The 20,894-nt window shown below is 47.5% G+C and overlaps 1 protein-coding gene across 6 annotated transcripts in view; it reads right to left on the bottom strand.

Annotated features, from left to right (window-relative positions):
• Window positions 1-11,191: 11,191 nt before the first annotated feature.
• rabgap1l (RAB GTPase activating protein 1-like) overlaps window positions 11,192-20,894 on the bottom strand; it is a 396,343-nt gene continuing 386,640 nt past the window's right edge. For 5 of the 6 annotated variants that reach the window (XM_052010817.1, XM_052010818.1, XM_052010822.1 and 2 more), the window contains 6 exons: window positions 17,902-18,012; window positions 17,097-17,201; window positions 16,751-16,834; window positions 15,818-15,889; window positions 13,925-14,119; window positions 11,192-12,980 (listed from right to left, as the gene is read on the bottom strand). In XM_052010817.1, coding sequence (XP_051866777.1) covers window positions 12,840-12,980; window positions 13,925-14,119; window positions 15,818-15,889; window positions 16,751-16,834; window positions 17,097-17,201; window positions 17,902-18,012 — 708 coding nt within the window. In that variant the 3' untranslated portion in view covers window positions 11,192-12,839. The remainder of the gene's footprint in view (window positions 12,981-13,924; window positions 14,120-15,817; window positions 15,890-16,750; window positions 16,835-17,096; window positions 17,202-17,901; window positions 18,013-20,894) is intronic. The other variant, XM_052010819.1, reaches the window with a different exon arrangement.

Consider the following 20,894-nt stretch of genomic DNA (forward strand, 5'->3'; position numbering starts at 1 on the left):
TATTAGAAATATTCAGTAACTGTGGAGAGAGAAACTGCGTCAATGTTCCATAAATGTACTTATAGCAACAAAGGATACTTGGAGAGAGATGAATTTGGGGAAATATTGGTTGTTTCTCTAAGGGTCTATTGCATAGTTTAGGCCAGATCGGGTCCAGCCCCTGCTCCCCATTCCCCATTCCTTCCCTTATCTTGTCCACTTCTGGAGGAGAACACACAGAATCCTGTGGTATGGTCTCAGCAGTCACACTGCCTTTGGTGGCACAGTGAGGGAACTCTGCCCCAATCCCCCAGGACAGGGTGGGCAGAGTTTGCCAGTTGTAAAACCTGGGACTGAATTTTAACAGTTTGTTAATTGTTTTGAAACTAAGACTCTTAAATGCCATCCAAATCAAAGTAAATTAAAATATTGAACAGGCTTAAAAGTAGTTAACTAAAGCATCTAAAAATATTTAGACATAACTAAAATCATTAAGGTGATATAATTATAAGGTAATTCTCCTTCTCCTTTGCCTCCTGATCTGACAGTCTGAATTGTATAACACTGGTTTAACTAAAAACAAAATCCCATTCAAAAAGAATTTATGTTCTTTCAGCTCTAATGATCAGTAATCATACCGTACTTTTTCAAACATCATTCATATGAAAAAGAAACTTGAAGTTAAAAGTTTTAACGTAAATAACTTTTACATACCAATGTGATTCACTTACCCTATTCATGATTAAAATAAGCCCTGCAATTGGCAGAGACCTACACTGGATAAATATAGCCCAATCACTCATCAGCAACATCTTGTATTTACATAGCACTTCTAATGTGAGGAAATGTCCCAGACCATTTATGGCAGTTTTATCACAAGCAACATCTAAAAGAAGAAGAGGTGGAGGTAGGTAGGTTTAGTGAAGCATTTCTAGAGCTTAGGGCCTTGATGGAGGGAAATCCGGCAGGTTCCCTTCCAAGTCCCACCCCATCCTGACCTGGAACTATATCACCAGTCCTTCATTCTCTAAATCGTGGAACTCCCTCCCAAAACCACTGTGATTCAAGAAGGTGGCTCAACACCTCCTTCACAAGGACCTTGAAGGGTGGTCAAATGCTGGTCATGCCAACATGCGACGTCAATGTACCATCAGTGAATAAAAACAATATCAGGCTGAATACCAAAGGCTCAGGAGGGTGTGATAAACTAAATGAAGAGTGAGACAAGCTAGTAGCCACAAAAAAGAGAGACTAGAAGTCTTCTACTACCAGCATTTAAATACTAAACAGTAACCGGGCAAATGTTGGGGGTTAGAGACCAAGGTTTCCACGAGAGCTCTGCACTTACCTCTACTGCAAGAAGTTGCTGCCAACAGGACAGTGAATGAGGAGGTGGTTGAGATCCACAGGGGCTAGAAAGTGATGAAGGGGAACAATGAGAAAAGCCAACTGTATTCAAAGTGACCTGCTCTGGGTGGGATGCATCCAAGATTGCTGGGAAAAGCATGGGTGGAGATTTCAGGCACTCTTGCTATAAATTGCTATCTGTTTCTATCCATGTTAGTACCTTTCCTGTAATACCATGGGCTCCTGTCCTATTTAGCAAACTCATGTGCTGTATCTTGTTAAAGGCCTTCTGAAAATCCAAGTAAACAACATCCACTGACTCTCCTTTGTCTATCCTCCCTGTTACTTCCTCAAAGAATTCCAACAGATTTGTCAGGCAAGATTGCCCCTTAAGGAAACCATTCTGACTTTGGCCTATTTTATCATGTGTTTCCAAGTACCCCGAAACCTCATCCTTAATAATGGACTCTAAAATCTTACCAATCACTGAAGTCAGGCTAATCAGCCTATCATTTCCTGTCTTTTGCCTTCCTCCCTTCTTAAAGAGTGGAGCGACATTTACCATTTTCCAGTCCTCTGGAACCATTCCTGAATCTAGTGATTCTTGAAAGATCACTACTAATGCCTCCACAAATCTCTTCAGCTACCTCTTTCACAACCCTGGGGTGTAGTCCACCTGGTCTAGGTGACTTACCCACCTTCAGACCTTCCAGCTTCCAAACACCTTCTCCTTAATAATACCGACTACACTCACTTCTGCCCCCTGACTCTCTTGAATTTCTGGCATGTTGCTGGAGTCTTCCATAGTGAAAACTGGCACAAAGTACTTATTCAGTTTGTCCGCCATTTCTTTGTTCCTCATTACTACCTTTCCAGCGGTTTGATGTCCACTCTTGCCTCTCTTTTACTCTTTATATATCTGAAAAAACTCTTGGTCTTTTACATTATTGGCTAGCTTACCTTCATATTTCATCTTTTCTCCCCTTATTGCTTTCTTAGTTGCCTCCTGTTGGTTTTTAAAAGTTTCCCAATCCTCTAGTTTCCCACTAATTTTTGCAATATTGTATGCTCTCTTTTTTGCTTTTCTGCTGTCTTTGACTTCCCCTGTCAGCCACAGTTGCCTCATCCTCCCTTTAGAATGCTTCTTCTTCTTTGGGATGAAATAATCCTGCATCTTCCGAATTACTCCCAGAAACTCCTGCCATTGCTGCTCCACTGTCATCCCTGCCAGGGTCCCCTTCCAATCAACTTTGGCCAGATCCTCTCTCATGCCTCTGTAGTTACCTTTACTCAACTGTAATACCAATTTTAGCTTCTCCCTCTCAAACTGCAGGGTGAATTCTATCATATTATGATCACTGCCTCCTAAGGGTTCCTTTACCTTAAGATCCCTAATCAAATCTGGTTCATTGCACAGCAGTAAATCCAGAATTGCCTTTTCCCCAGTGGGCTTGACCACAAACTGCTCTAAAAAGCCATCTCATAGGCATTCTACAAATTCCTTCTCTTGGGATCCAGTACCAGCCTGATTTTCCCAGTCTACCTGCGTATTGAAGTCCCCCATGACTACTGTAACATTACCTTTCTTACATGCCTTTTCTGTCACCTGTTGTAATTTGTACCCCACATCCTGGCTACTATTCAGAGGCCTGTATATAACTCCCATTAGGGTCTTATTACTGTTGCAGTTTCTTAACTCTACCCATAAAGATTCTACACCTTCTGATCCTATGTCACTTCTTGCTAAGGATTTGATTTTTTTTACCAACAGAGCCACCCCACCCCGCCCCACTCTGCCTGCCTGCCTGTCTTTTCAATAGGATGTGTATCTTTGGATGTTTAGCTCTCAGCTGTGATCTTCTTCCAGCCAAGACTCTGTGGTGCCCACAACGTCATACCTACCAATTTCTAACCGTGGTATAAGCTCATCTACCTTGTTTCGTATACTGTGTGCATTCAAATATAACACCTGCAGTCCTGTATTCACTGCCCTCTTCTCAAATTTGTCTCCATGTTGCCTGAAGTTAATTTCTTATCCCTTTCTAAACTTTCTGTCTTTTTTTCTTTGGGGACTTCAGTAACCTCTCCTGTGCTCTCCTTCCCTTTTACTTTATTCATTCTTTTCCAATCTGTTGAACCCACCCCCCTACTATTTAGTTTAAAGGCCTATCTACAGCCCTAGTTATGTGATTCACCAGGACCCTGGTCCCAGCATGGTTCAGGTGAAGCCCATCGCATTGGAACAGCTGCCTCCTTCCCCAGTACTGGTGCCAATGTCCCACGAACTCAAACCCACTTCTCCCACACCAATCTTTGAGCCACACATTTAACTCTCTGATCTTATTGACCCTGTGCCAATTTGCATGTGGCTCAGGTAACAATCCAGAGATTATTACCTTTTTGGTTCTGTTATCTTAATTTAGTCCCTAACTGCTCAAATTCCCTCAGCAGAACCTCTTTCCTTGTTCCACCTATGTCTTTGGTACCCATATGGACCACGACAACTGGATCTTTCCCCTCCCACTCCAGATTCCTCTGTGGGTCAGATGAGGTGTCCTGAACTTGGGCACCAGGCAGGCAACACAACCTTCAGGACTCTCGATCCTTGCGACAGAGAATTGTGTCTATTCCTCTGACTATACTATCTCCAATTACAACTACATTTCTCTTCTCTCCCCCCTCTTGAATGGTTCCCTGAACCACGGTGCCACAGTTTGGTTGCTCCTCCTTCCTACAGCCCCCACTCTCATTGCACAGGGAACAAGAAACTCAGACCTGTTGGACAAGCTCAAGGGACATGCACAAGACAGGTCTGGAGAGCAGGAATGTCACTTGACTTCACTTGTTGAACACATGTGTACAGGTGGGGCTGTTTTTCAGCCACAGACCAATTACTCACTTTTCCTGGAGCTCCCCTGGGCACCATCAGTTACCGTGGAAACTGCTTTCCTTTCCTATTGGCTTATTTGAGTGTCCCTGTTGTGTTCAATCAGAGTCAGATTTAAACGAAACAGAAGGCCCAACTCTTAAAACCCAGATCACAGAACCCATGACGAATGACACGATGCTGTTTTGCTGGCTGTCCCAGCCCAGAGCCTGTGGTCTCTGTGCTACCGAAGCAGCAGGAAGAACTCCTTCTCCTGGGCCACCATGTCCCACCTCGCTCACTGGCCCCATTGGGGCCAGGGCCTATTCCTCTTCACTGTAACACAGGGCTGGGGTGCAGACAGAGCTTCTCCTAATGCTGGTATGGACTGCAGTCTCTTGCACTCCTTGTGCACAATTCACAAGCACAGAGACAGCTGTCTAAAGCGGGCATCCAAAACACCCCAATTCCCTGTGATGTGTGTGGGTGACGAGTATGGGGCACTAATGGGGGAGCTCCGTTTGATGGAAGATCTTCGTTTTCCAGGGATTCAAGTTTCATCATTTAACATGGAGCAATGGGAAGCTGGGAAGCTCCTGACTGTTACAAGGAAACAGATACAGAAAGAGAGAGAGAGAGAGAATGATGTAGATAGAGGGAGAGAGATACAGAGAGGGGGATACAGAGAGATGGGGGGGAGAGAGAAAAAAGGAAGAGGAGTAGGAGAGAGAGAGAGGTGGGGAGAGAGAGGTCGGGGAGAGAGAGGTGGGAGGGAGAGTTTGGGGGTGAGAGAGGTGAGGGAGATAGAAGTCGGGGAGAGAGAGGTCGGGGGAGAGAGAGGTGGGAGAGAGATGGGGGGGAGAGAGGGGTGAAGATGGCAAAGAGCCTTGCACTTATAGAGATCAATGGAGGGATATATATCTGTTATTAGTTGTGAACATTCTACTCATTCTTTAAATGTTAGCCACTGCTTGTCCACTGTCATGTTTTGAACACAGCTTCCCATTCTACAGGCAACTCAAGCCTTGTACCTTCATATCTGGATTTAAGTGACATTTAGTGAGTTGCTCACACCGCAGTTTAGGGGCCTAAGGAAAGATAGGGAACGGGTGACCAACAGGCAGAACAGTAGCAGGAAGGTAGTGCAGGAGTCCCCTGCGGTCATCTCCCTTCAAGACAGATATACTGCCTTGGATACTGTTGGGAGAGATGGCTCACTGGCAGCAGTAGCCAGGATCATGGCACCGTGAGTGGCTCTGCTGCACAGGAGGGCAGGAAAAAGAGTGGCAGAACTATAGTGATAGGGGATTCCATGGGAAGGGGAATAGATAGGAGCTTCTGTGTCTGCGAACAGGACTCCCGGTTGGTGTCTTGACTCCCGGGTGCAAGGGTCAGGGATGTCTCAGAGCGGCTGCAGGGCATTCTGGAAGGGGAGGGTGAACAGCCAGTTGTCGTGGTGCATGTAGGTACCAATGATATAGGAAAAAGGTGGGATGAGGTCCTACAAGAATTCAGGGAGCTAGGAGAGAGATTTAAAAAGTAGGACCTCAAAGGTAATAATCTCAGGATTGGTACCTGTGCCACATGCTAGCAGGAATAGCAGCAGAGTTAGGATGAATATGTGGCTTGAGCAGTGGTGCAGGAGGGAGGATTTCAGATTCCTGGAGCACTGGAACCAGTTCTGGGGGAGGTGGGACCAGTACAAACCGGACGGTCTACACCTGGGCAGGACCGGGATCAATGTCCTAGGGGGCTTGTGCAAAGGACACAAAGGTTACTAGATTCTAAAAGGACAATGAGTGTTAGGGCACTTTATCTCAATGGTCCTGTGCAATGAGACAGGTAAAATTAACGATCTTGAAGTTAGGGATCCTCTTGGAAAGAGTGATGATTGTATGATATTTGTATGATTGAATTTCTCATACAAATGGAAGGTGCAATAGTTCGATCTAAAACCAGTGTATTCTGCCTACACAAGGGAGACTACAACAGGATGAGGGAGGAGTTGGCTGGCGTAGACTGGGAACACAGGCTATATGGTGGGACAGTTGAGGAACAGTGGGAGACTTTCAAAGAGATTTCTCACAGTGCTCAACAAAAGTATATTCCAGTTAAAAGCATGGACGGTAAAGGTGGGGAGAGTCAGCCTTGGAATAACTAAGGAAGTAAAAGAAGGAATCAAACTAAAAGCTCGTGCATACAAACTCAGCAAGAGTAGTGGGAAACTGGGAGATTGGGAAAACTTTATAAAGCAACAAAGAACCACTAAGCAAGCAATAAGGAAATAGAAGGCAGGTTATGAAAGTAAACTCGCATAAAATATAAAAACAGATAGTAAAAGCTTTTATAATTATATAAAGTGGAAAAGGGTGACTAAAGTAAATGTAGGTCCCTTGGAAGATGAGAAGGAGGAACTAATATTGAGTAATGTAGAAATGGCCAAGGCTTTGACTGACTGTTTTGTGTCGGTCTTCACGGTGGAGGCCATGTCTAACATGTCAAATAGAGATGTTATGAATGCGATGGGAGGTGAGGACCTCGATACAATCGCTGTCACTAAAGAGGTAGTGATGAGCAAACTAGTGGGCCTAAAGGTAGACAAGTCCCTTGGTCCTGATGGGATGCATCCCAGGGAACTGAAAGAAATGGCAGAAGTTATGGTAGATTCTTTGGACTCTGGGCAGGTCCTGGTGGATTGGAAGACAGCGAATGTCACGCCACTGTTTAAAAAAGGATGTAGGCAAAAGGCGGGTGACTATAGCCCAATTAGCTCAGCGTCTGTAGTTGGGAAAATACTTGAAGCGATCATAAAGGAAGAAATAGTGAAACAGCTGGATAGAAGTGGTTCCGTCAGGCAGACACAGCATGGATTCAGGAAAGGCAGGTCCTGTTTGACAAACTTACTGGAGTTCTTTGAGGATATAATGGGCGCAGTGGATAGAGGGGAACAGGTGGATGTTGTATACTTGGATTTCCAGAAGGCGTTTGACAAGATGCCATGTAAAAGACATATCCATGATAAGGATGCATGGAGTTAGGGGTAATGTATTAGCATGGATAAAGGATTGGTTAACCAATAGAAGGCAGAGATTTGGGAAAATGGGTGTTTCTCTGGTTGGCAATCAGTGGTGAGTGGGGGTGTCGCAGGGGTCGGTGCTGAGCCCACAACTGTTCACTATATACATTAACGATTTGGAAGAGGGGACCAAGTGTAGTGTGTCTAAGTTTGCTGATGACACTAAATTGAGTGGAAAAGCAAATTGTGCAGAGGATGCGGAGAGTCTGCAGAGAGACATAGATATGTTAAGTGAGTGGGCAAGGGTCTGGCAGATGGGGTGCAACGTTGGTAAATGCAAGGTCATCCACTTTGGAAGGAAAAATAGAAGATCAGATAATTATTTAAATGGTGAAAGATTGCAGCATGCTGTTGTGCAGAGGGACTTGTGCATGTGCATAAATTGCAAAAGGTTGGTTTGCAGATCCAACAGGTTATCAAGAAGGCAAATAGAATGTTGGCCTTCATTGGTAGAGGGATTGAATTTAAGAGCAGGGAGGCTATGCTGCAACTGTACAGGTTACTGGTGAGGTCGCACCTGGAGTAATGTGTGTAGTTCTGGTCTCCTTACTTGAGAGAGGATATACTGGCTTTGGAAGCAGCGCAGAGGAGGTTCACCAGGTTGTTTCTGGAGATGAGGGGGTTAGCCTATGAGGAGAGATTGAGTCACCTGGGTCTACGTTTGCTGGAATGCAGAAGAATGAGAGGGGATCTTACAGAAACATATAAAATTATGAAAGGGATGGACAAGATAGAGGCAGGAAAGTTGTTTCTACTGGTAGGTGAGATTAGAACTAGGGGACATTGCCTCAAGGTTCAGGGGAATAGATTTAGGATGGAGATGAGGAGAAACTGCTTTTCCCAGAGAGTAGCAAACCTGTGGAATTCTCCTCCCAGAGAAGCAGGAGCGGCTACCTCATTAAATATATTAAAGACACAGTTGGATAGGTTTTTACATAGTAGGGGAATTAAGGGTTATGGGGAAAAGGCAGGTAGGTGGAGCTGAGTCAACGGCCAGATCAGCCATGATCTTATTGAATGGCGGAGCAGGCTCGACGGGCCAGATGGCCGACTCCTGCTCCTATTTCTTATATTCTTATTTTCTTAAGTGGAGACACAGGAGAGACTGCAGATGTTGGAAACCTGGAGCAACACGCACAAAATGCTGGAGGAACTCAGCGGGTCAGGCAGCATCTATGGAGGGAAATGAACAGTCAACATTTTGGGCTGAGACCCTTCATCAGAACTGGAAAGGAAGAGGGCAGAAGCCAGAATAAGAGGGTGGGGGGGGGGGGGGGGGTAGGGGGAAGAGCACAAGCTGGCCAGTGATAAGTGAATCCAAGTAAGAGGGGGAAGAGAGGCAGGTGGGGGAGGGGGAGAGTGGGAATGATGTGAGAGTCTGGGAGCTGATAGGTGGAAGAGGCAAAGGGCTGAAGAAGATGGAATCTGATAGGAAAGGACAGTAGACCATGGAATAAAGGGAAGGTGGTGAACCAGAGGGAGGAAGGTGTGGGTGATGGGCAGGTCATGAGGGTGAGGGAAGCGGGAAAGAGAAAGGGTAAAGGGGCCAGAGGGATAAGGGAAAACAAAGGAGGGGGGGGGAGTGGTTACCAGAAATTAGAGAAATCAATGTTGACTTCATCAGATTGGAGACTACCAAGGGGGGATATGAGGTGTTGTTCCTCTAATCTGCATCTTGCCTCAATTTGGCAGTAGAGGAGGCCACGGACAGACATGTCAGTGTGGGAATGGGAAGTGGAATTGAAGTGGGTGGCCACTGGGAGATCCTGCCTGTTATGGCGGATGGAGCGAAGGGGCTCAACGAAGCAGTTCCCCAATCTGCGTCGGGTCTTACCAATGTAGAGGAGGCCACACCGGGAGCACTGGATGCAATAACTGACCCCAATGGATTCACATGAAGTGCTGCCTCACCTGGGAGGACTGTTTAGGGCCCTGAATGGTGGTGAGGGTGGAGGTTTAGGGGCAGGTGTAACACTTAGCACAGTTGCAGGGATGCCTAAAAGGACCCTTAACTTACCAGTACCTCAGTTAACCCTTCTCTACTGTACAATACTAGATTTAAAGTAACCTGTTCCCCAGTTGATTCTTCAACACACTGATCTAGGAAAGCACCTTGTATACATTTCATGAATTCATCCTCCACCTCTACTGCTAACTTGGTTTGCCCAGTCTTTTTATAGGTTAAACTACTGCATGATTGTTGCGTTCCGCTCGTAGGCTCTTCACCTTGCCCTGATTCCACCATTACTGAGGCAAAATGTTACTTCACCCTTGACCTCATTCCAGAGCTGTACAGCAGGATTGACAATTAAATGTGAAACTTTCCAGTCTGATCTCCAATGTGGAGTCTTCCTGAGCCACCCGTTGGACATTGGCTCTAATGTTCTTTTACAAAGATCATTTAATTGGTGTCTGGTGCAAGATCTGTTGACACTAACCCCAGATAGACCGATCTATCATTACATCTTCTATCCATTGATGGGTCTTTAAATAATATAAACCATTTCATCACTGAATGTGAATCAAGTTTTCTCTGCAGATGTTTATAGCAAGCTTTCAGATGCATTTATAAACACCTCAAACAAGGTAAGAAATGAATTAAGAAATAAAAATGCTCACCTGATGGCTGTTGCCAGCAAGGTGTTCTGCAACTCTGTTGTATTGGTGTAAATGACCACATACACACATGTGCACACTCTTACCCACTGCCCACGGTGGGGTGTGACTGCTACACTTTGGTGTCTGTACAACTATCAGCGTGGGTATGACTGTCACCCAGACCTCTGCAAAATGTGTACTCAAGTGTGGAACTGGCTTCCAGTCCTGGCTGAAGGTCTTGTCTGAGCCTCTGTTTCCCAGTCCTCTTTGGAGGTGTGTGTTTCTGGGTGAGGATGTGGCTGGACTGTTACCCAGTCCTGCCTATGATTCCCACCCTGCGGCGTTTGAGTTTATTCACGTCGGGGTCAGTCATACAGCATGGAAACAGGCCCTTTGGCCCAACATCCAGGCTGACCAAGATGCCCATCTGAGCTAGTCCCATTTGCCTGCATTTGGCCCATATCCCTCTAGGCTTTTTCTATCCATGTACCTGTCCAAATGTCTTTTAAACATTGTAATTGTATCTGTCTCTACTACTTCCTCTTGTTGTACCTCAGGTCCTTTTTAAGTCTTTTCCCTTTCACCTTAAATCTATGCCCTCTAATTTTGGACTCTGCTACCTTGGGGAAAAGACTGTGACCGTTCACTTATCCATGCCCCCCCATGATTTTACATGCTTCGATAAGGTCACCCCTTGGCCTTCTATGTTCTGGGTAAAACAGTCCCAGCCTATCCAGCCTCTCCTTATAACTCAAGTCCTCCAATCCCTACAACATCCCCCTGAATCTTTATTGCACCCTTTCCAGTTTAATGACATCCTTCCTATAGCTGGGTGACCAGAACTGCACACAATACCCCTAGTGTGGTCTCATAAAAACTCGTACAGCTGTAACATGACATCCCAACTCTTGTACTCAATGCCCTGACTGATGAAGGCAAACACGTCAAACGTCTTCTTCACCACCCTGTCCAGTGATTATGCTGGATTAAAGGTGCCTTACCAATTACAGCTATTTCTGTGTCATTCACCCAATGTTGGTTAGGGATGGAAGTCTGCAATGGTGTTGTGACTAACATCTGGTAACATGGACAAGCCCTGCTTAGTTAACCAGTGTCTGTGCCACAGGTAGTGGTCAGGACCTCCTGCCAGCAATGCAGTGCCAGGGAGAAATAGTCTCAAGCCTTTGCTTTCTGAGAGTGTACCCCATCTTATATCTGATCCCCATCGGATGAGCGGCAAAGTGATCGACGAATCTGGGAATGCCCTGCAGGCGGGTGTGCTAGCTTCCATGGTGGATGTGTCACAGAATTCAGGCAGATGCAAGTCTGAGCCAGTTACTTTATTTTCGAAAATACAACTGTTAGAAATTCAAGCTGTCCCATGGGGCTGGTCTGTGCCATGAGTAAAGAGATGGGGAGCCTGAAACTATAGACAACCAGAAACAAAAGGAACCTACCTCCTTCCAGAACAGGAAGCAGGTTAAGCATAAAATCTCTCCTAAATTTAACTACATTTAATACCGAGCCAGTTTGAAAATTAGAGAAACAAGATAGATTATTTCTTTATACATTGTGCAAATTGAGTCTGTATCAGTTACATTGCCACGTCTACACACATCGGTTCGTAAAGACTCTAGGAGGAGAAGGTTGGGGCCGTCCTGCAGGAAGATCCATGCAGGATGTTTAGGTAACACATGAGATGTCCAGCGAATGGCCGTGAGGCTCAGCAACCAACACAAACAATGCAACTGAAGCCAGCTGGGCAAATGGGTGTGAGCAGTGGGACATTCTCAGTCAGTCTGGGACAGAGCTCGATCGTTCTCAGTCTGGGACAGAGCTCGATCGTTCTCAGTCTGGGACAGAGCTCGATCGTTCTCAGTCTGGGACAGAGCTCGATCGTTCTCAGTCTGGGACAGAGCTCGATCGTTCTCAGTCTGGGACAGAGCTCGATCGTTCTCAGTCTGGGACAGAGCTCAATCATTCTCAGTCAGTCTGGGATAGAGCTCGATTGTCCTCAGTAAGTCTGGGACAGAGCTCAATTGCTCTCAGTCTGGGACAGAGCTCGATCGTTCTCAGTCAGTCTGGGACAGAGCTCAATCATTCTCAGTAAGTCTGGGACAGAGCTCAATTGCTCTCAGTCTGGGACAGAGCTCGATTGTTCTCAGTCTGGGACAGAGCGCGATCATTCTCAGTCAGTCGGGGACAGAGCTCAATCGTTCTCAGTCAGTCTGGGACAGAGCTCAATTGCTTTCAGTCTGGGACAGAGCTCGATCCTTCTCAGTCTGGGACAGAGCTCAATCATTCTCAGTCAGTCTGGGATAGAGCTCGATTGTCCTCAGTAAGTCTGGGACAGAGCTCAATTGCTCTCAGTCTGGGACAGAGCTCGATCCTTCTCAGTCTGGGACAGAGCTCAATCATTCTCAGTCAGTCTGGGATAGAGCTCGATTGTCCTCAGTAAGTCTGGGACAGAGCTCAATTGCTCTCAGTCTGGGACAGAGCTCGATCGTTCTGTCAGTCTGGGACAGAGCTCAATCATTCTCAGTCTGGGACAGAGCTCAATGGTTCTCAGTCTGGGACAGAGCTTGATCGTTGCCAGTCACTGAGCTCAGGGAGGGAGGGAGAATGTTGTTAGATTAGGAGGGGAATACTGCAGGGAGACCTTCCCTCATGCAGAGTACGGAACTGGTGCTTTTACTACATTATCCAGCGGCAACGTCGATCAAAAACCAATGGCGATGAAGGGAACACCAAGGTAATATAAAATACATTTGTTGCCTTACAATACACAAACCAACAGTTAGTAACATTGGATTAAGTAATGACAAAGTCCATGAATGTACAAAAGGGTCAACAATTGGCAGCCCATTCAGGACCCGCCTTTCCTCTGTGTGGACTGGCCCTCCCTCTGTGCAGCCTGGCTGAGTGGGGTGGTGGTCAGGCTGCTGCTCACACACTGCTTGGAGCTGGCCAGGACTATGTGCTCTCCTTGGGAGGGGGAGTAGGCGGGGGCTGTGTGCTGGTGGCAGTTTTGATAGAGTTCAGAGTCTTGCTGAGCCAGGAGTTTTTGGTGGCTTGAATCTCGTTGAGCAGAGTTCCCCGGTGGTGCTCCAGCTCCTAGTAAATGCACACACAACAGGGAAGGATTTCAGCTCCAAAGTAACAAATGCTCACCACACACACACACACACACACACACATACACACGCACACACACACACAGGGTGGATAGAGACAGGGAGAGGGCAGGAGAGAGAGAGGGGAAGGAGAAGCGAGGGAGGGGAGGGGGAAGAGGGAGGGGAGGAGGGAGGGGAGGAGGGAGGGGAGGAGAGAGAGAGATAGAGAGATGAGGGGGAGAGAGAGGGAGAGATGCGGGGGGGAAGGAGAGAGAGAGAGAGAGAGAGAGAGAGAGAATTCCAGAGAGAGAGAGAGGGTAAGAGAGATGGTGAGAGTGAGAAAGAGAGGGAGAGCAATTGAACGGGGAATGTGAAAGAGAGAGAGGGAGGGTGAGACATGCAGAGACATAGTGAAGGATAGTGAGGGAGGGATAGAGAGAGAGAAAAACAGGGAAGAGAGAGACTGAGATGGGGCTTGGTGGGAAGAATGAGAGTAAAACTAGACAGAGCGCATGAGAGAGGGAGAACAAGAGAGAAAGTGAGTGTGACTGCAATGAGAGAAAGAGAGCATGAGAGATAGGGAGGGGGAGAAAGTGAGATAACAAGAGGAAGAGGAAGAGCAAGAATGAGATGACATGAAGGGGTGCGTGAGGGAGAAAGAGCATGAGCGAGAACATAGAGAGAATGGCAAAGAGGGGATGCGGCAGGAGAGATTTGGAGAGAGGGAGCGAGAGGGGCAAGAGAGAGAGAGGGAGAGAGAGGAGAGAGGAGAGAGAGGAGAGAGGGGAGAGAGGGGAGAGAGAGGGGAGAGGGGAGAGAGGGGAGAGAGGAGGTAGATGGAAAAGGAGAAGTGGGGAGTGTTAGAGAGAGGGAGAACACATGCACCCAGGTGTAAGTCCTTCACCAGCAGCTGGTTCTGGTGTTACCCCCCCTGTCGAGCTGTACCTGTATTTTGCATTTAGCCTCCACGAGCTGCAGTTTGGTTTGTGCCAGCTCCAGTTCCATCTCCCTCAGCTGCTTCTTTAGGAGTTCCTTCTCCTCGTCCACATCCTGGTGCACGTTGGCCTGTCCAGGTTCCAGGATCAGCTCACCGTCCTTTCTGAAGAGCTCGCAGCACCGTTCACAAGACAGCACTTTACCCTGATGGTCGAACACAGGACCGCTCCATCAGTGGGCTCACCAGTTTCCAAAGGCAGAACTAAAACCTCCCCACCCTTCCACTCTCCCAGGGGAAGAGATGTGATCCAGAGCAAGAGGAGAATGTTAAAAGAGCTGGGCAGTCGGGAGGTGACTGTCCACACAAGCAGCTGTGAAAATCCAGAAATCTTGGAATCAAAAGCTACGGAGGCTGGCAAGCAATTAAAACTCCCAAACCAAGACTGGCAAGTTTTTGTACGATATTAGGTTTGACAAGAGCTAAAAGACATTTTAAAGAGGGAAAGAGGGGGGAAAGAGTGCGGAGAGGGAGGGGGACAGAGAGTTGTATGGATAGGAAAGGTTTAGAAGGATATGCTGGCAAATAGGACAAGCTTAGATGGGCATCTTGGTTGGCAGAGACCAGTTGGGCCTAAGGTCCTGTTTCCATGTTGTATTACTATGTGACTAAGGCTTTTTTTAGGCAAAGGTATAGAGGATACAGAAACAAGGTGGGGAGATGGATTGAAAATGGGGAACGTCTTGTGGGGGTGATGGCCTGCTTCTGTTCCTGTTGGGATCTGGAATGCACTGGCAGACAGGGCGGTGGGCCCAGAGGAAGAATTTGTGGTGTCGTGGGGGTAAAGCGGGACTAATAGGAAACATATTGAGCAGTAGGACTCTGGATGGGGCCTGGATGAATGCTCCTCTGTACCGCAGGATTTAAATCCATTCCCAGCCAGGCATCTCAGGATGTTTTGGAGAACTAAGTACATCCCTTGGGTTCAGTATTACACACATGCTTGTGTCACTATCTCATCCACTTCCTCCACAGTGGCTATGGTTTCTCAGTCTTACTGCATGTAAATATGGACTGTTTCATTTGATGAGGAGTTGTAAATGGAATTAAATATCGTGCAATCGTCAGTGCACATCCGAGCTGATGATGGAAGGAAGGTCATTGAAGAAGCAGCTGAAAGTGGTTTGGTTGAGGACACTGTCCTCAACAACTCCTGCAGTCATGTCCTGGGGCTGAGATGATTGACTTCCAACAACCACAATGACTTTCCTTTGTGAAAGGCTTGACTTCAACAACTGGAGTGTTTGCCTCTCAAAAACCATTGACTGCAGTTTACCAGCTTCTTGATGCCACACTCAGTCAAATGTGGTCCAAACTGGATCTGGGTAAGTAGCTTACTGGTGACTAAGTGTTGGTTGACAGCACTGTTGATGATAGCTTGCAATAATTGGCTGGTTTAGGGTTCTTCTGTCACTGGAGAGGGAGGGGCGGGGTCAGGCAAGGAAGCCCCTTAAGTAGTGTGAATATGGGATTGGGGTATCACCCCAGGGAGCCACATGAGTGGCATCGGTGCTGTGAGTTTAAAAAGAAGGTAACACTAATGATTGACCTGTACATGAATGTAAAGGTTTGCACTTTTATTGGTGTAGTTTGTTTTTTTATGATGAATAAAGTTTATTTTGGAATAATTAAAAAAAAATTGGCTGGTGATTGAAAGTACATAGATTGGATGGTAATTAGCCAGATTGGATTTGTCCTGCACAAGACCCACAATGAGAACCAGGTCAGCCCTGGGACAGACCCTCCAGTGACGGCCACACCAGGAGGTAGGAGCCATCCTTGGATGTGTGCAGGAGAGGAAAACTCAGAGCCAGCTCATCAGTTGGGGTCAGGCTCACACATACCTTTACCATCTCCAGCTCCTCCTTACTGGCGGCCTGCTGCTTCTCTAGGCGTGTGCTCAGCTGTGAACAGATCTGAACAAAGAGGAAGGATCAGTGCTGCTCCGGTTACACGACGGATGGCTGACAAAGGCCGTGGAGAGGAGAAGGGAAGGCAGGTGTCGGGGAAAGAACAAAAATACATCCAGTCTGGACACAACCTTGGAGTTGAGAAGAATGGGGGCTAATCTTATCTAAACATATGAGATCCTAAGGGAGGTTGACAGACTAGATATTGGGATGCTTTCACCAGTGGGAGAGTCATGAAGAAGGGGAGATAGCTACAAAATAAGGGGACAGTCATTTAAAACTGAGGTGTGAGGGATTTCTTCTCCTAGAGGGCAGTGAATCTCTGGAATTCTCTGCCCCCCAGGGTGGTGGAGGACAGATCATTAGATGTACTTAAGGTGGATAAGTATCTGAAAGATCGAGGAATTGAGGGCTATGGGGAACTGACACAGAAGAGGAGTTAAAGCCAGCATAGAATCAGCCATGATCATATTGAATGGTGGGGCAGGTTTGAGGGGCCGAGTGGCCTACTCCTGCTCCTATTTTCTTGAGTCGTTGAGCGTTAATGGCTCCGTATGGACTGTTCTGGGAGATGGTGTTTTGGGGGGGGGCGGTGGTGGGGTGCGAGGAGCTATTTAAACCTGGTTTTGTTCCTCTAAACCCAGGACTCAGAAGATCCAGGAGCAGGCAGTGGGATGGCAGTCAGACTAGTCCATGGCTAATGGCCCCATAAATACAGAGGGGTCGGTGCCGCACTCCTCCACCTGACCCTCAGCCCCATCATCCCCGACTCTCAGCTCCGTCAGCATAACTTCCACCTCTCAGGCACCAGTCCCAGTGGCCCTGAGCCGCATGTGTCCGCAGATATTGATGCCTGACCGTCAGTACCTGCTTGTACTCTGAAATTATAGCACTCGTCTTCTTCACCTCTGATTCCGCTTTCTCCAACTCTCTGCGGAAAACCTCCTTAATCTGTAATGGAAAACCCAGAGGGGAGTTCAAACCTGCATCACCCTTGGAGGCTCAGTCAGTGTCAGTGTCGAACTGGGCCGGGCCTCACTCCCACACCCGGGTTTCGTCCTCTGACCTCCCTCCCACACCCGGGCCTGGCCCTAGAACTCCCTCCCACCCACAGCCCTGGCCCAGGGTCTCCCTCCCGCACCCGGACACAGCCCAGGCCATTGCTCCCACACCCAGACGTGGCCCCAGTTTCGATCCCATGACCTGGCCCTACCTGGGCTGACTCCTCCTCCTGCCTCCTCTTCTCGTCCTCCGTCTCCACCAACTTCTGTTTGGTCTGCAGGAGCTCCTTGTTGAGGACATCCGCTTTGTCTTCAATCTGTGTGGTGGGTCATGGCTGGGTCAGTGGAGAGGGTGTGGACATTCCCGGCGCATCATCCCTCTCAGCCCCCGTATTTCCTTAACACTGCAACCTCAAGCTGTAGCACCTGGCTCAGAGGAGGCAGGCTCAACTCTTGGTTGGAAGATCGTGGCTGGTTCACACTCTGATCTTGACCCAGTGTGGACGACCCTGAATTGGCCAGTCCAGTGCCTGCTGGGGATGGGCAGTAAATGCTGGCACGGTCACGATGACCTATTCCCAACTGCTGAACAAACGAGCATTAAACGTAATGCAGGCTGGCTCTGCTGGTGGAGCACTGACGGACAGCAGCATTGTCAGCAGTGCCGCTTCTGCGTCCTGACATTAGTGAGAAGGACTGTCTGTCTCTACGGTGGTGGTGACAGCTTCCACACTGTGACTCTGAGGGGGAGTTCTTCAAACAACATGCATCACCCAACCGCTATCATTACAGTGAGGGATTTTCTGGATGTTATCATGCAACAGCTTGTGGGATCTTGCTGTGCATAGGCTGGCCGCTATGATTCCCGCAGCAACGATGGCGGTTGTGGCCCACTTCACCGTTTGTAAGGTAATCTGTGAAAATCCTGGAGGGTGTTACAGGAAGGGAGGTGTCTCCCTACAACGCTCCCTCTTTCCCTGACAGCAGACACTCCAGTGTGGACACCCAGCCACTCACCTGATCCAGGTCATTCCTTAGTGCGATCTTGCTGGTCACCAGCTCGTGAGCCAGGTCATCGTTCTCTTGCTCCAGGCGCAGGCTGGCCTCCTGCAGACGCCGGTTCTCCCGCTGTGGAACAAAGAGCAGAGGTTGGAACACTGAATAAAGAGGTGGGGCAGAGAGACCGAAGTGGGTGGGAGGGAGGTGGGGAGATAGAGAGAGGTAGGGAAAGAGAGGGGTGGGGAGAGAGAGATGGGAGAGAGAGAGAGAAGGGGAGAGAGAGATGGGGAGAGAGGTGGGGGAGAGGGATGGGGGAGAAATGGGGAGAGAGGGGTGGGAGAGAGAGAGGTCAGGGAGAGAGAGAGAGGTGGGGGAGGGACAGAGGTCAGGGAGAGAGGTGGACAGAGAGGTGGGGGAGAGCGAGGTGGGGGAGGGGGGAGATAGAGAGAGAGAGAGGTGGAGGGGAGAGAGGTGGGGTGAGAGAAAGATGGGGGAGGCAGACAGACAGGTGGGGAAGACAGAGGTGGGGGAGAGAGAGGCAGATCCATATTAAATATCTGATTGGCATCAGAGAAACATGAATAAGGAGTTGCTTTAAAATGGACCAATGAAGTCACTGAGACAGCACTGCTGACCACCAGTGGGTCTGTACACAGGAGGCAGCACCTCTGGGAGTGAGTGGGAGGGAAACGCAGGCCAAAACAACGCTGGGTGCAGAGACTGGAGGATAATAGGGGAACCGTGTCCAGCACCAGTATCGTGGGAGACACAGAGAGGTGGCAGGAGGGACAATAACAGTACCAACTTGCAAAACAGGATGTGGAAAAGAGCAGAAGGTATAACACAGTTAAAGGGGCTAATGGGGGAAATAAAAATAGGGACAAAGAGAAGAGACACTGAGCAAAGAAACCGGAGCAGAGTGGAATAAGGAGACACAGTGGTGGAAGAATAAGTTACTGGGAAATGAGTGGGGGGACAGGACTGGTGAGCCAGCACAGGCCTGGTGAATGGAATCCTCCTTGACATAAGGAAACATGAAATATGTGAATGCCAGTAATACAAAGGGACAGGAGTCACTTGTGGGGAAAGGATTAAGGTCATGGTGAGGGAAGTGAGACTGTGGGCGTAGAGGCGAGGGACACAGGGGCAGAAACGGAGAGGGAGAGGTACTGTGGAGAAAGAGAGGGAGAAAAGGGCCGCATTGAGGAGGAAGAGAGAGGGGTGCTGTGGAGGCAGATAGAGATAGGGAGGGAGGGAAAGGGATGGAGGGAAAGGGAGGGAAGGAGGGGCTGTTTCAGGGATAGAAACATGCAAATGTGGAGGCAGACAGAGATCCAACACATGGAGAAATAGAGGGGAGGCAGAAAAAAGAATCTTTGCTCAATTGTGTCATCCATCCACCATTACAGCAAAGGCATTCTAATCACTGCCAGGCTCATTTTATCTTTCACACTACATATGTTACCAAAATCCTATCTTGTCTTTTTAGCTTTGGAATCTTTCTTAACTTATAACCAAAGATTAATGCGGCTGTGGGTCAGGTAACGGACATGAGTGAGTTCCAAATGCCCAATATTTGTGCTGACCCTTGTGAAGAGACCTGGAAAAAGTTGGTAATGCTCACAGGCTGGAGAACTATTTGGTAATTTCTGATAGGCACCAACCTACCCACTACCTCAAGATTTACCACCAGTTCTCATCCTTATACTTAAAATATTAATTTAAGTCATTAACTTTATCCAAAATAAAAACTGAGAAGCTCTTAGCAGGTCAGGCAGGAAGCAACTTCAGAGAGAGAAACAGATAATTTTTCAGGTTGCTGGCCAGTTATCAGGTCATTGACCTGAAACTTTACCTGTATTTCTCTCTCCACAGATGCTGCTTGACCTGCTGAGAAGTTCCAGCATTTTCTGTTTTTATTTCAGATTTCCAGCACCTGTCATCTTTTCTCTTCACAGCTTTATCCAAAATAACAACAGTATGTTTATAACAGAATGTGAGTCATCTGTGAACAGACAAAATTAAATGACTCCGACCACGAGAGTTGATGTGCATTTTTAGAGATGACTCCTTTTAATGATGATATTTTTACTTCAGTTTTCCAGATCATAAACTGAGGCTGTCAAAAACACCTTCTCATGAGATTCTTTAACCATTGTTTAATCTCCTCAGTGCAATCAGAATTTTTTCTTCAATGTGCCATAAAAAAGGCAGGAGGGTACCCTGACTTTGACCATGGTCAGCCAAAGACAAAATAAACTAGTCTAGAGTAGCAGAAGGTAGCATAATCAACAAAGTGGAAGATTGCTCAGATATGCCCTGGGCACAAAAAGCAGGATCAATCCAGCTAATTCCCAACCAATCAGACTACTCTCAATTATTACAAAGTGACGAAAGCTGTTGTCCACAGTACCATTGAATGGCAGTCACTCACTAAGAACCTACTCACTAATCCCCAGTTTCACCAGGACCATGGCTTCAGAACTCATCACAGCCTTGTTGCTAACATGGACCAGAGGTGAGGTAATTGAATTATTATTCTCACATGCACCGAGATACAGTGAAAGGCTTTAGTTTGCGTGCCATCCAGAAAGATCATTCCATACATAAGTACATCGAGGTAGTACAAAGGAAACAGAATGTAGAATATAGTGTTATAGTCACAGAGAAAGTGGAGTATGGGGAGAGAAATAAAGCGCAAGGGCCATGACAAAGTTGATTGAGAGATCAAGGATTCATCCTTATCATTCAAGAGTCTTATAACAGTGGGATAGAAGCTGTCCTTGAGCCTGGTGCTATGTGTTCTCAAGCTTTGTATCTTCTGCTCGATGGGAAGGGGGAAAAGAGAAAATGACCAGGATGGGAGGGCCTTTGATTATGCTGGCTGTTTTCTCAAGGCAATGGGAAATGCAGACAAAATCAGTGGAGGGGAGACTGGTTTCCGTGATGGACTGGGCTGCGTTCACAACTCTGCAATTTCTTGTGGCATTGACTAACCTTGACAACGTGGC

The sequence above is a fragment of the Pristis pectinata genome, chromosome 3 (genome assembly GCF_009764475.1).
Source record: "Pristis pectinata isolate sPriPec2 chromosome 3, sPriPec2.1.pri, whole genome shotgun sequence".
Classification (NCBI taxonomy): Eukaryota; Metazoa; Chordata; class Chondrichthyes; order Rhinopristiformes; family Pristidae; genus Pristis; species Pristis pectinata.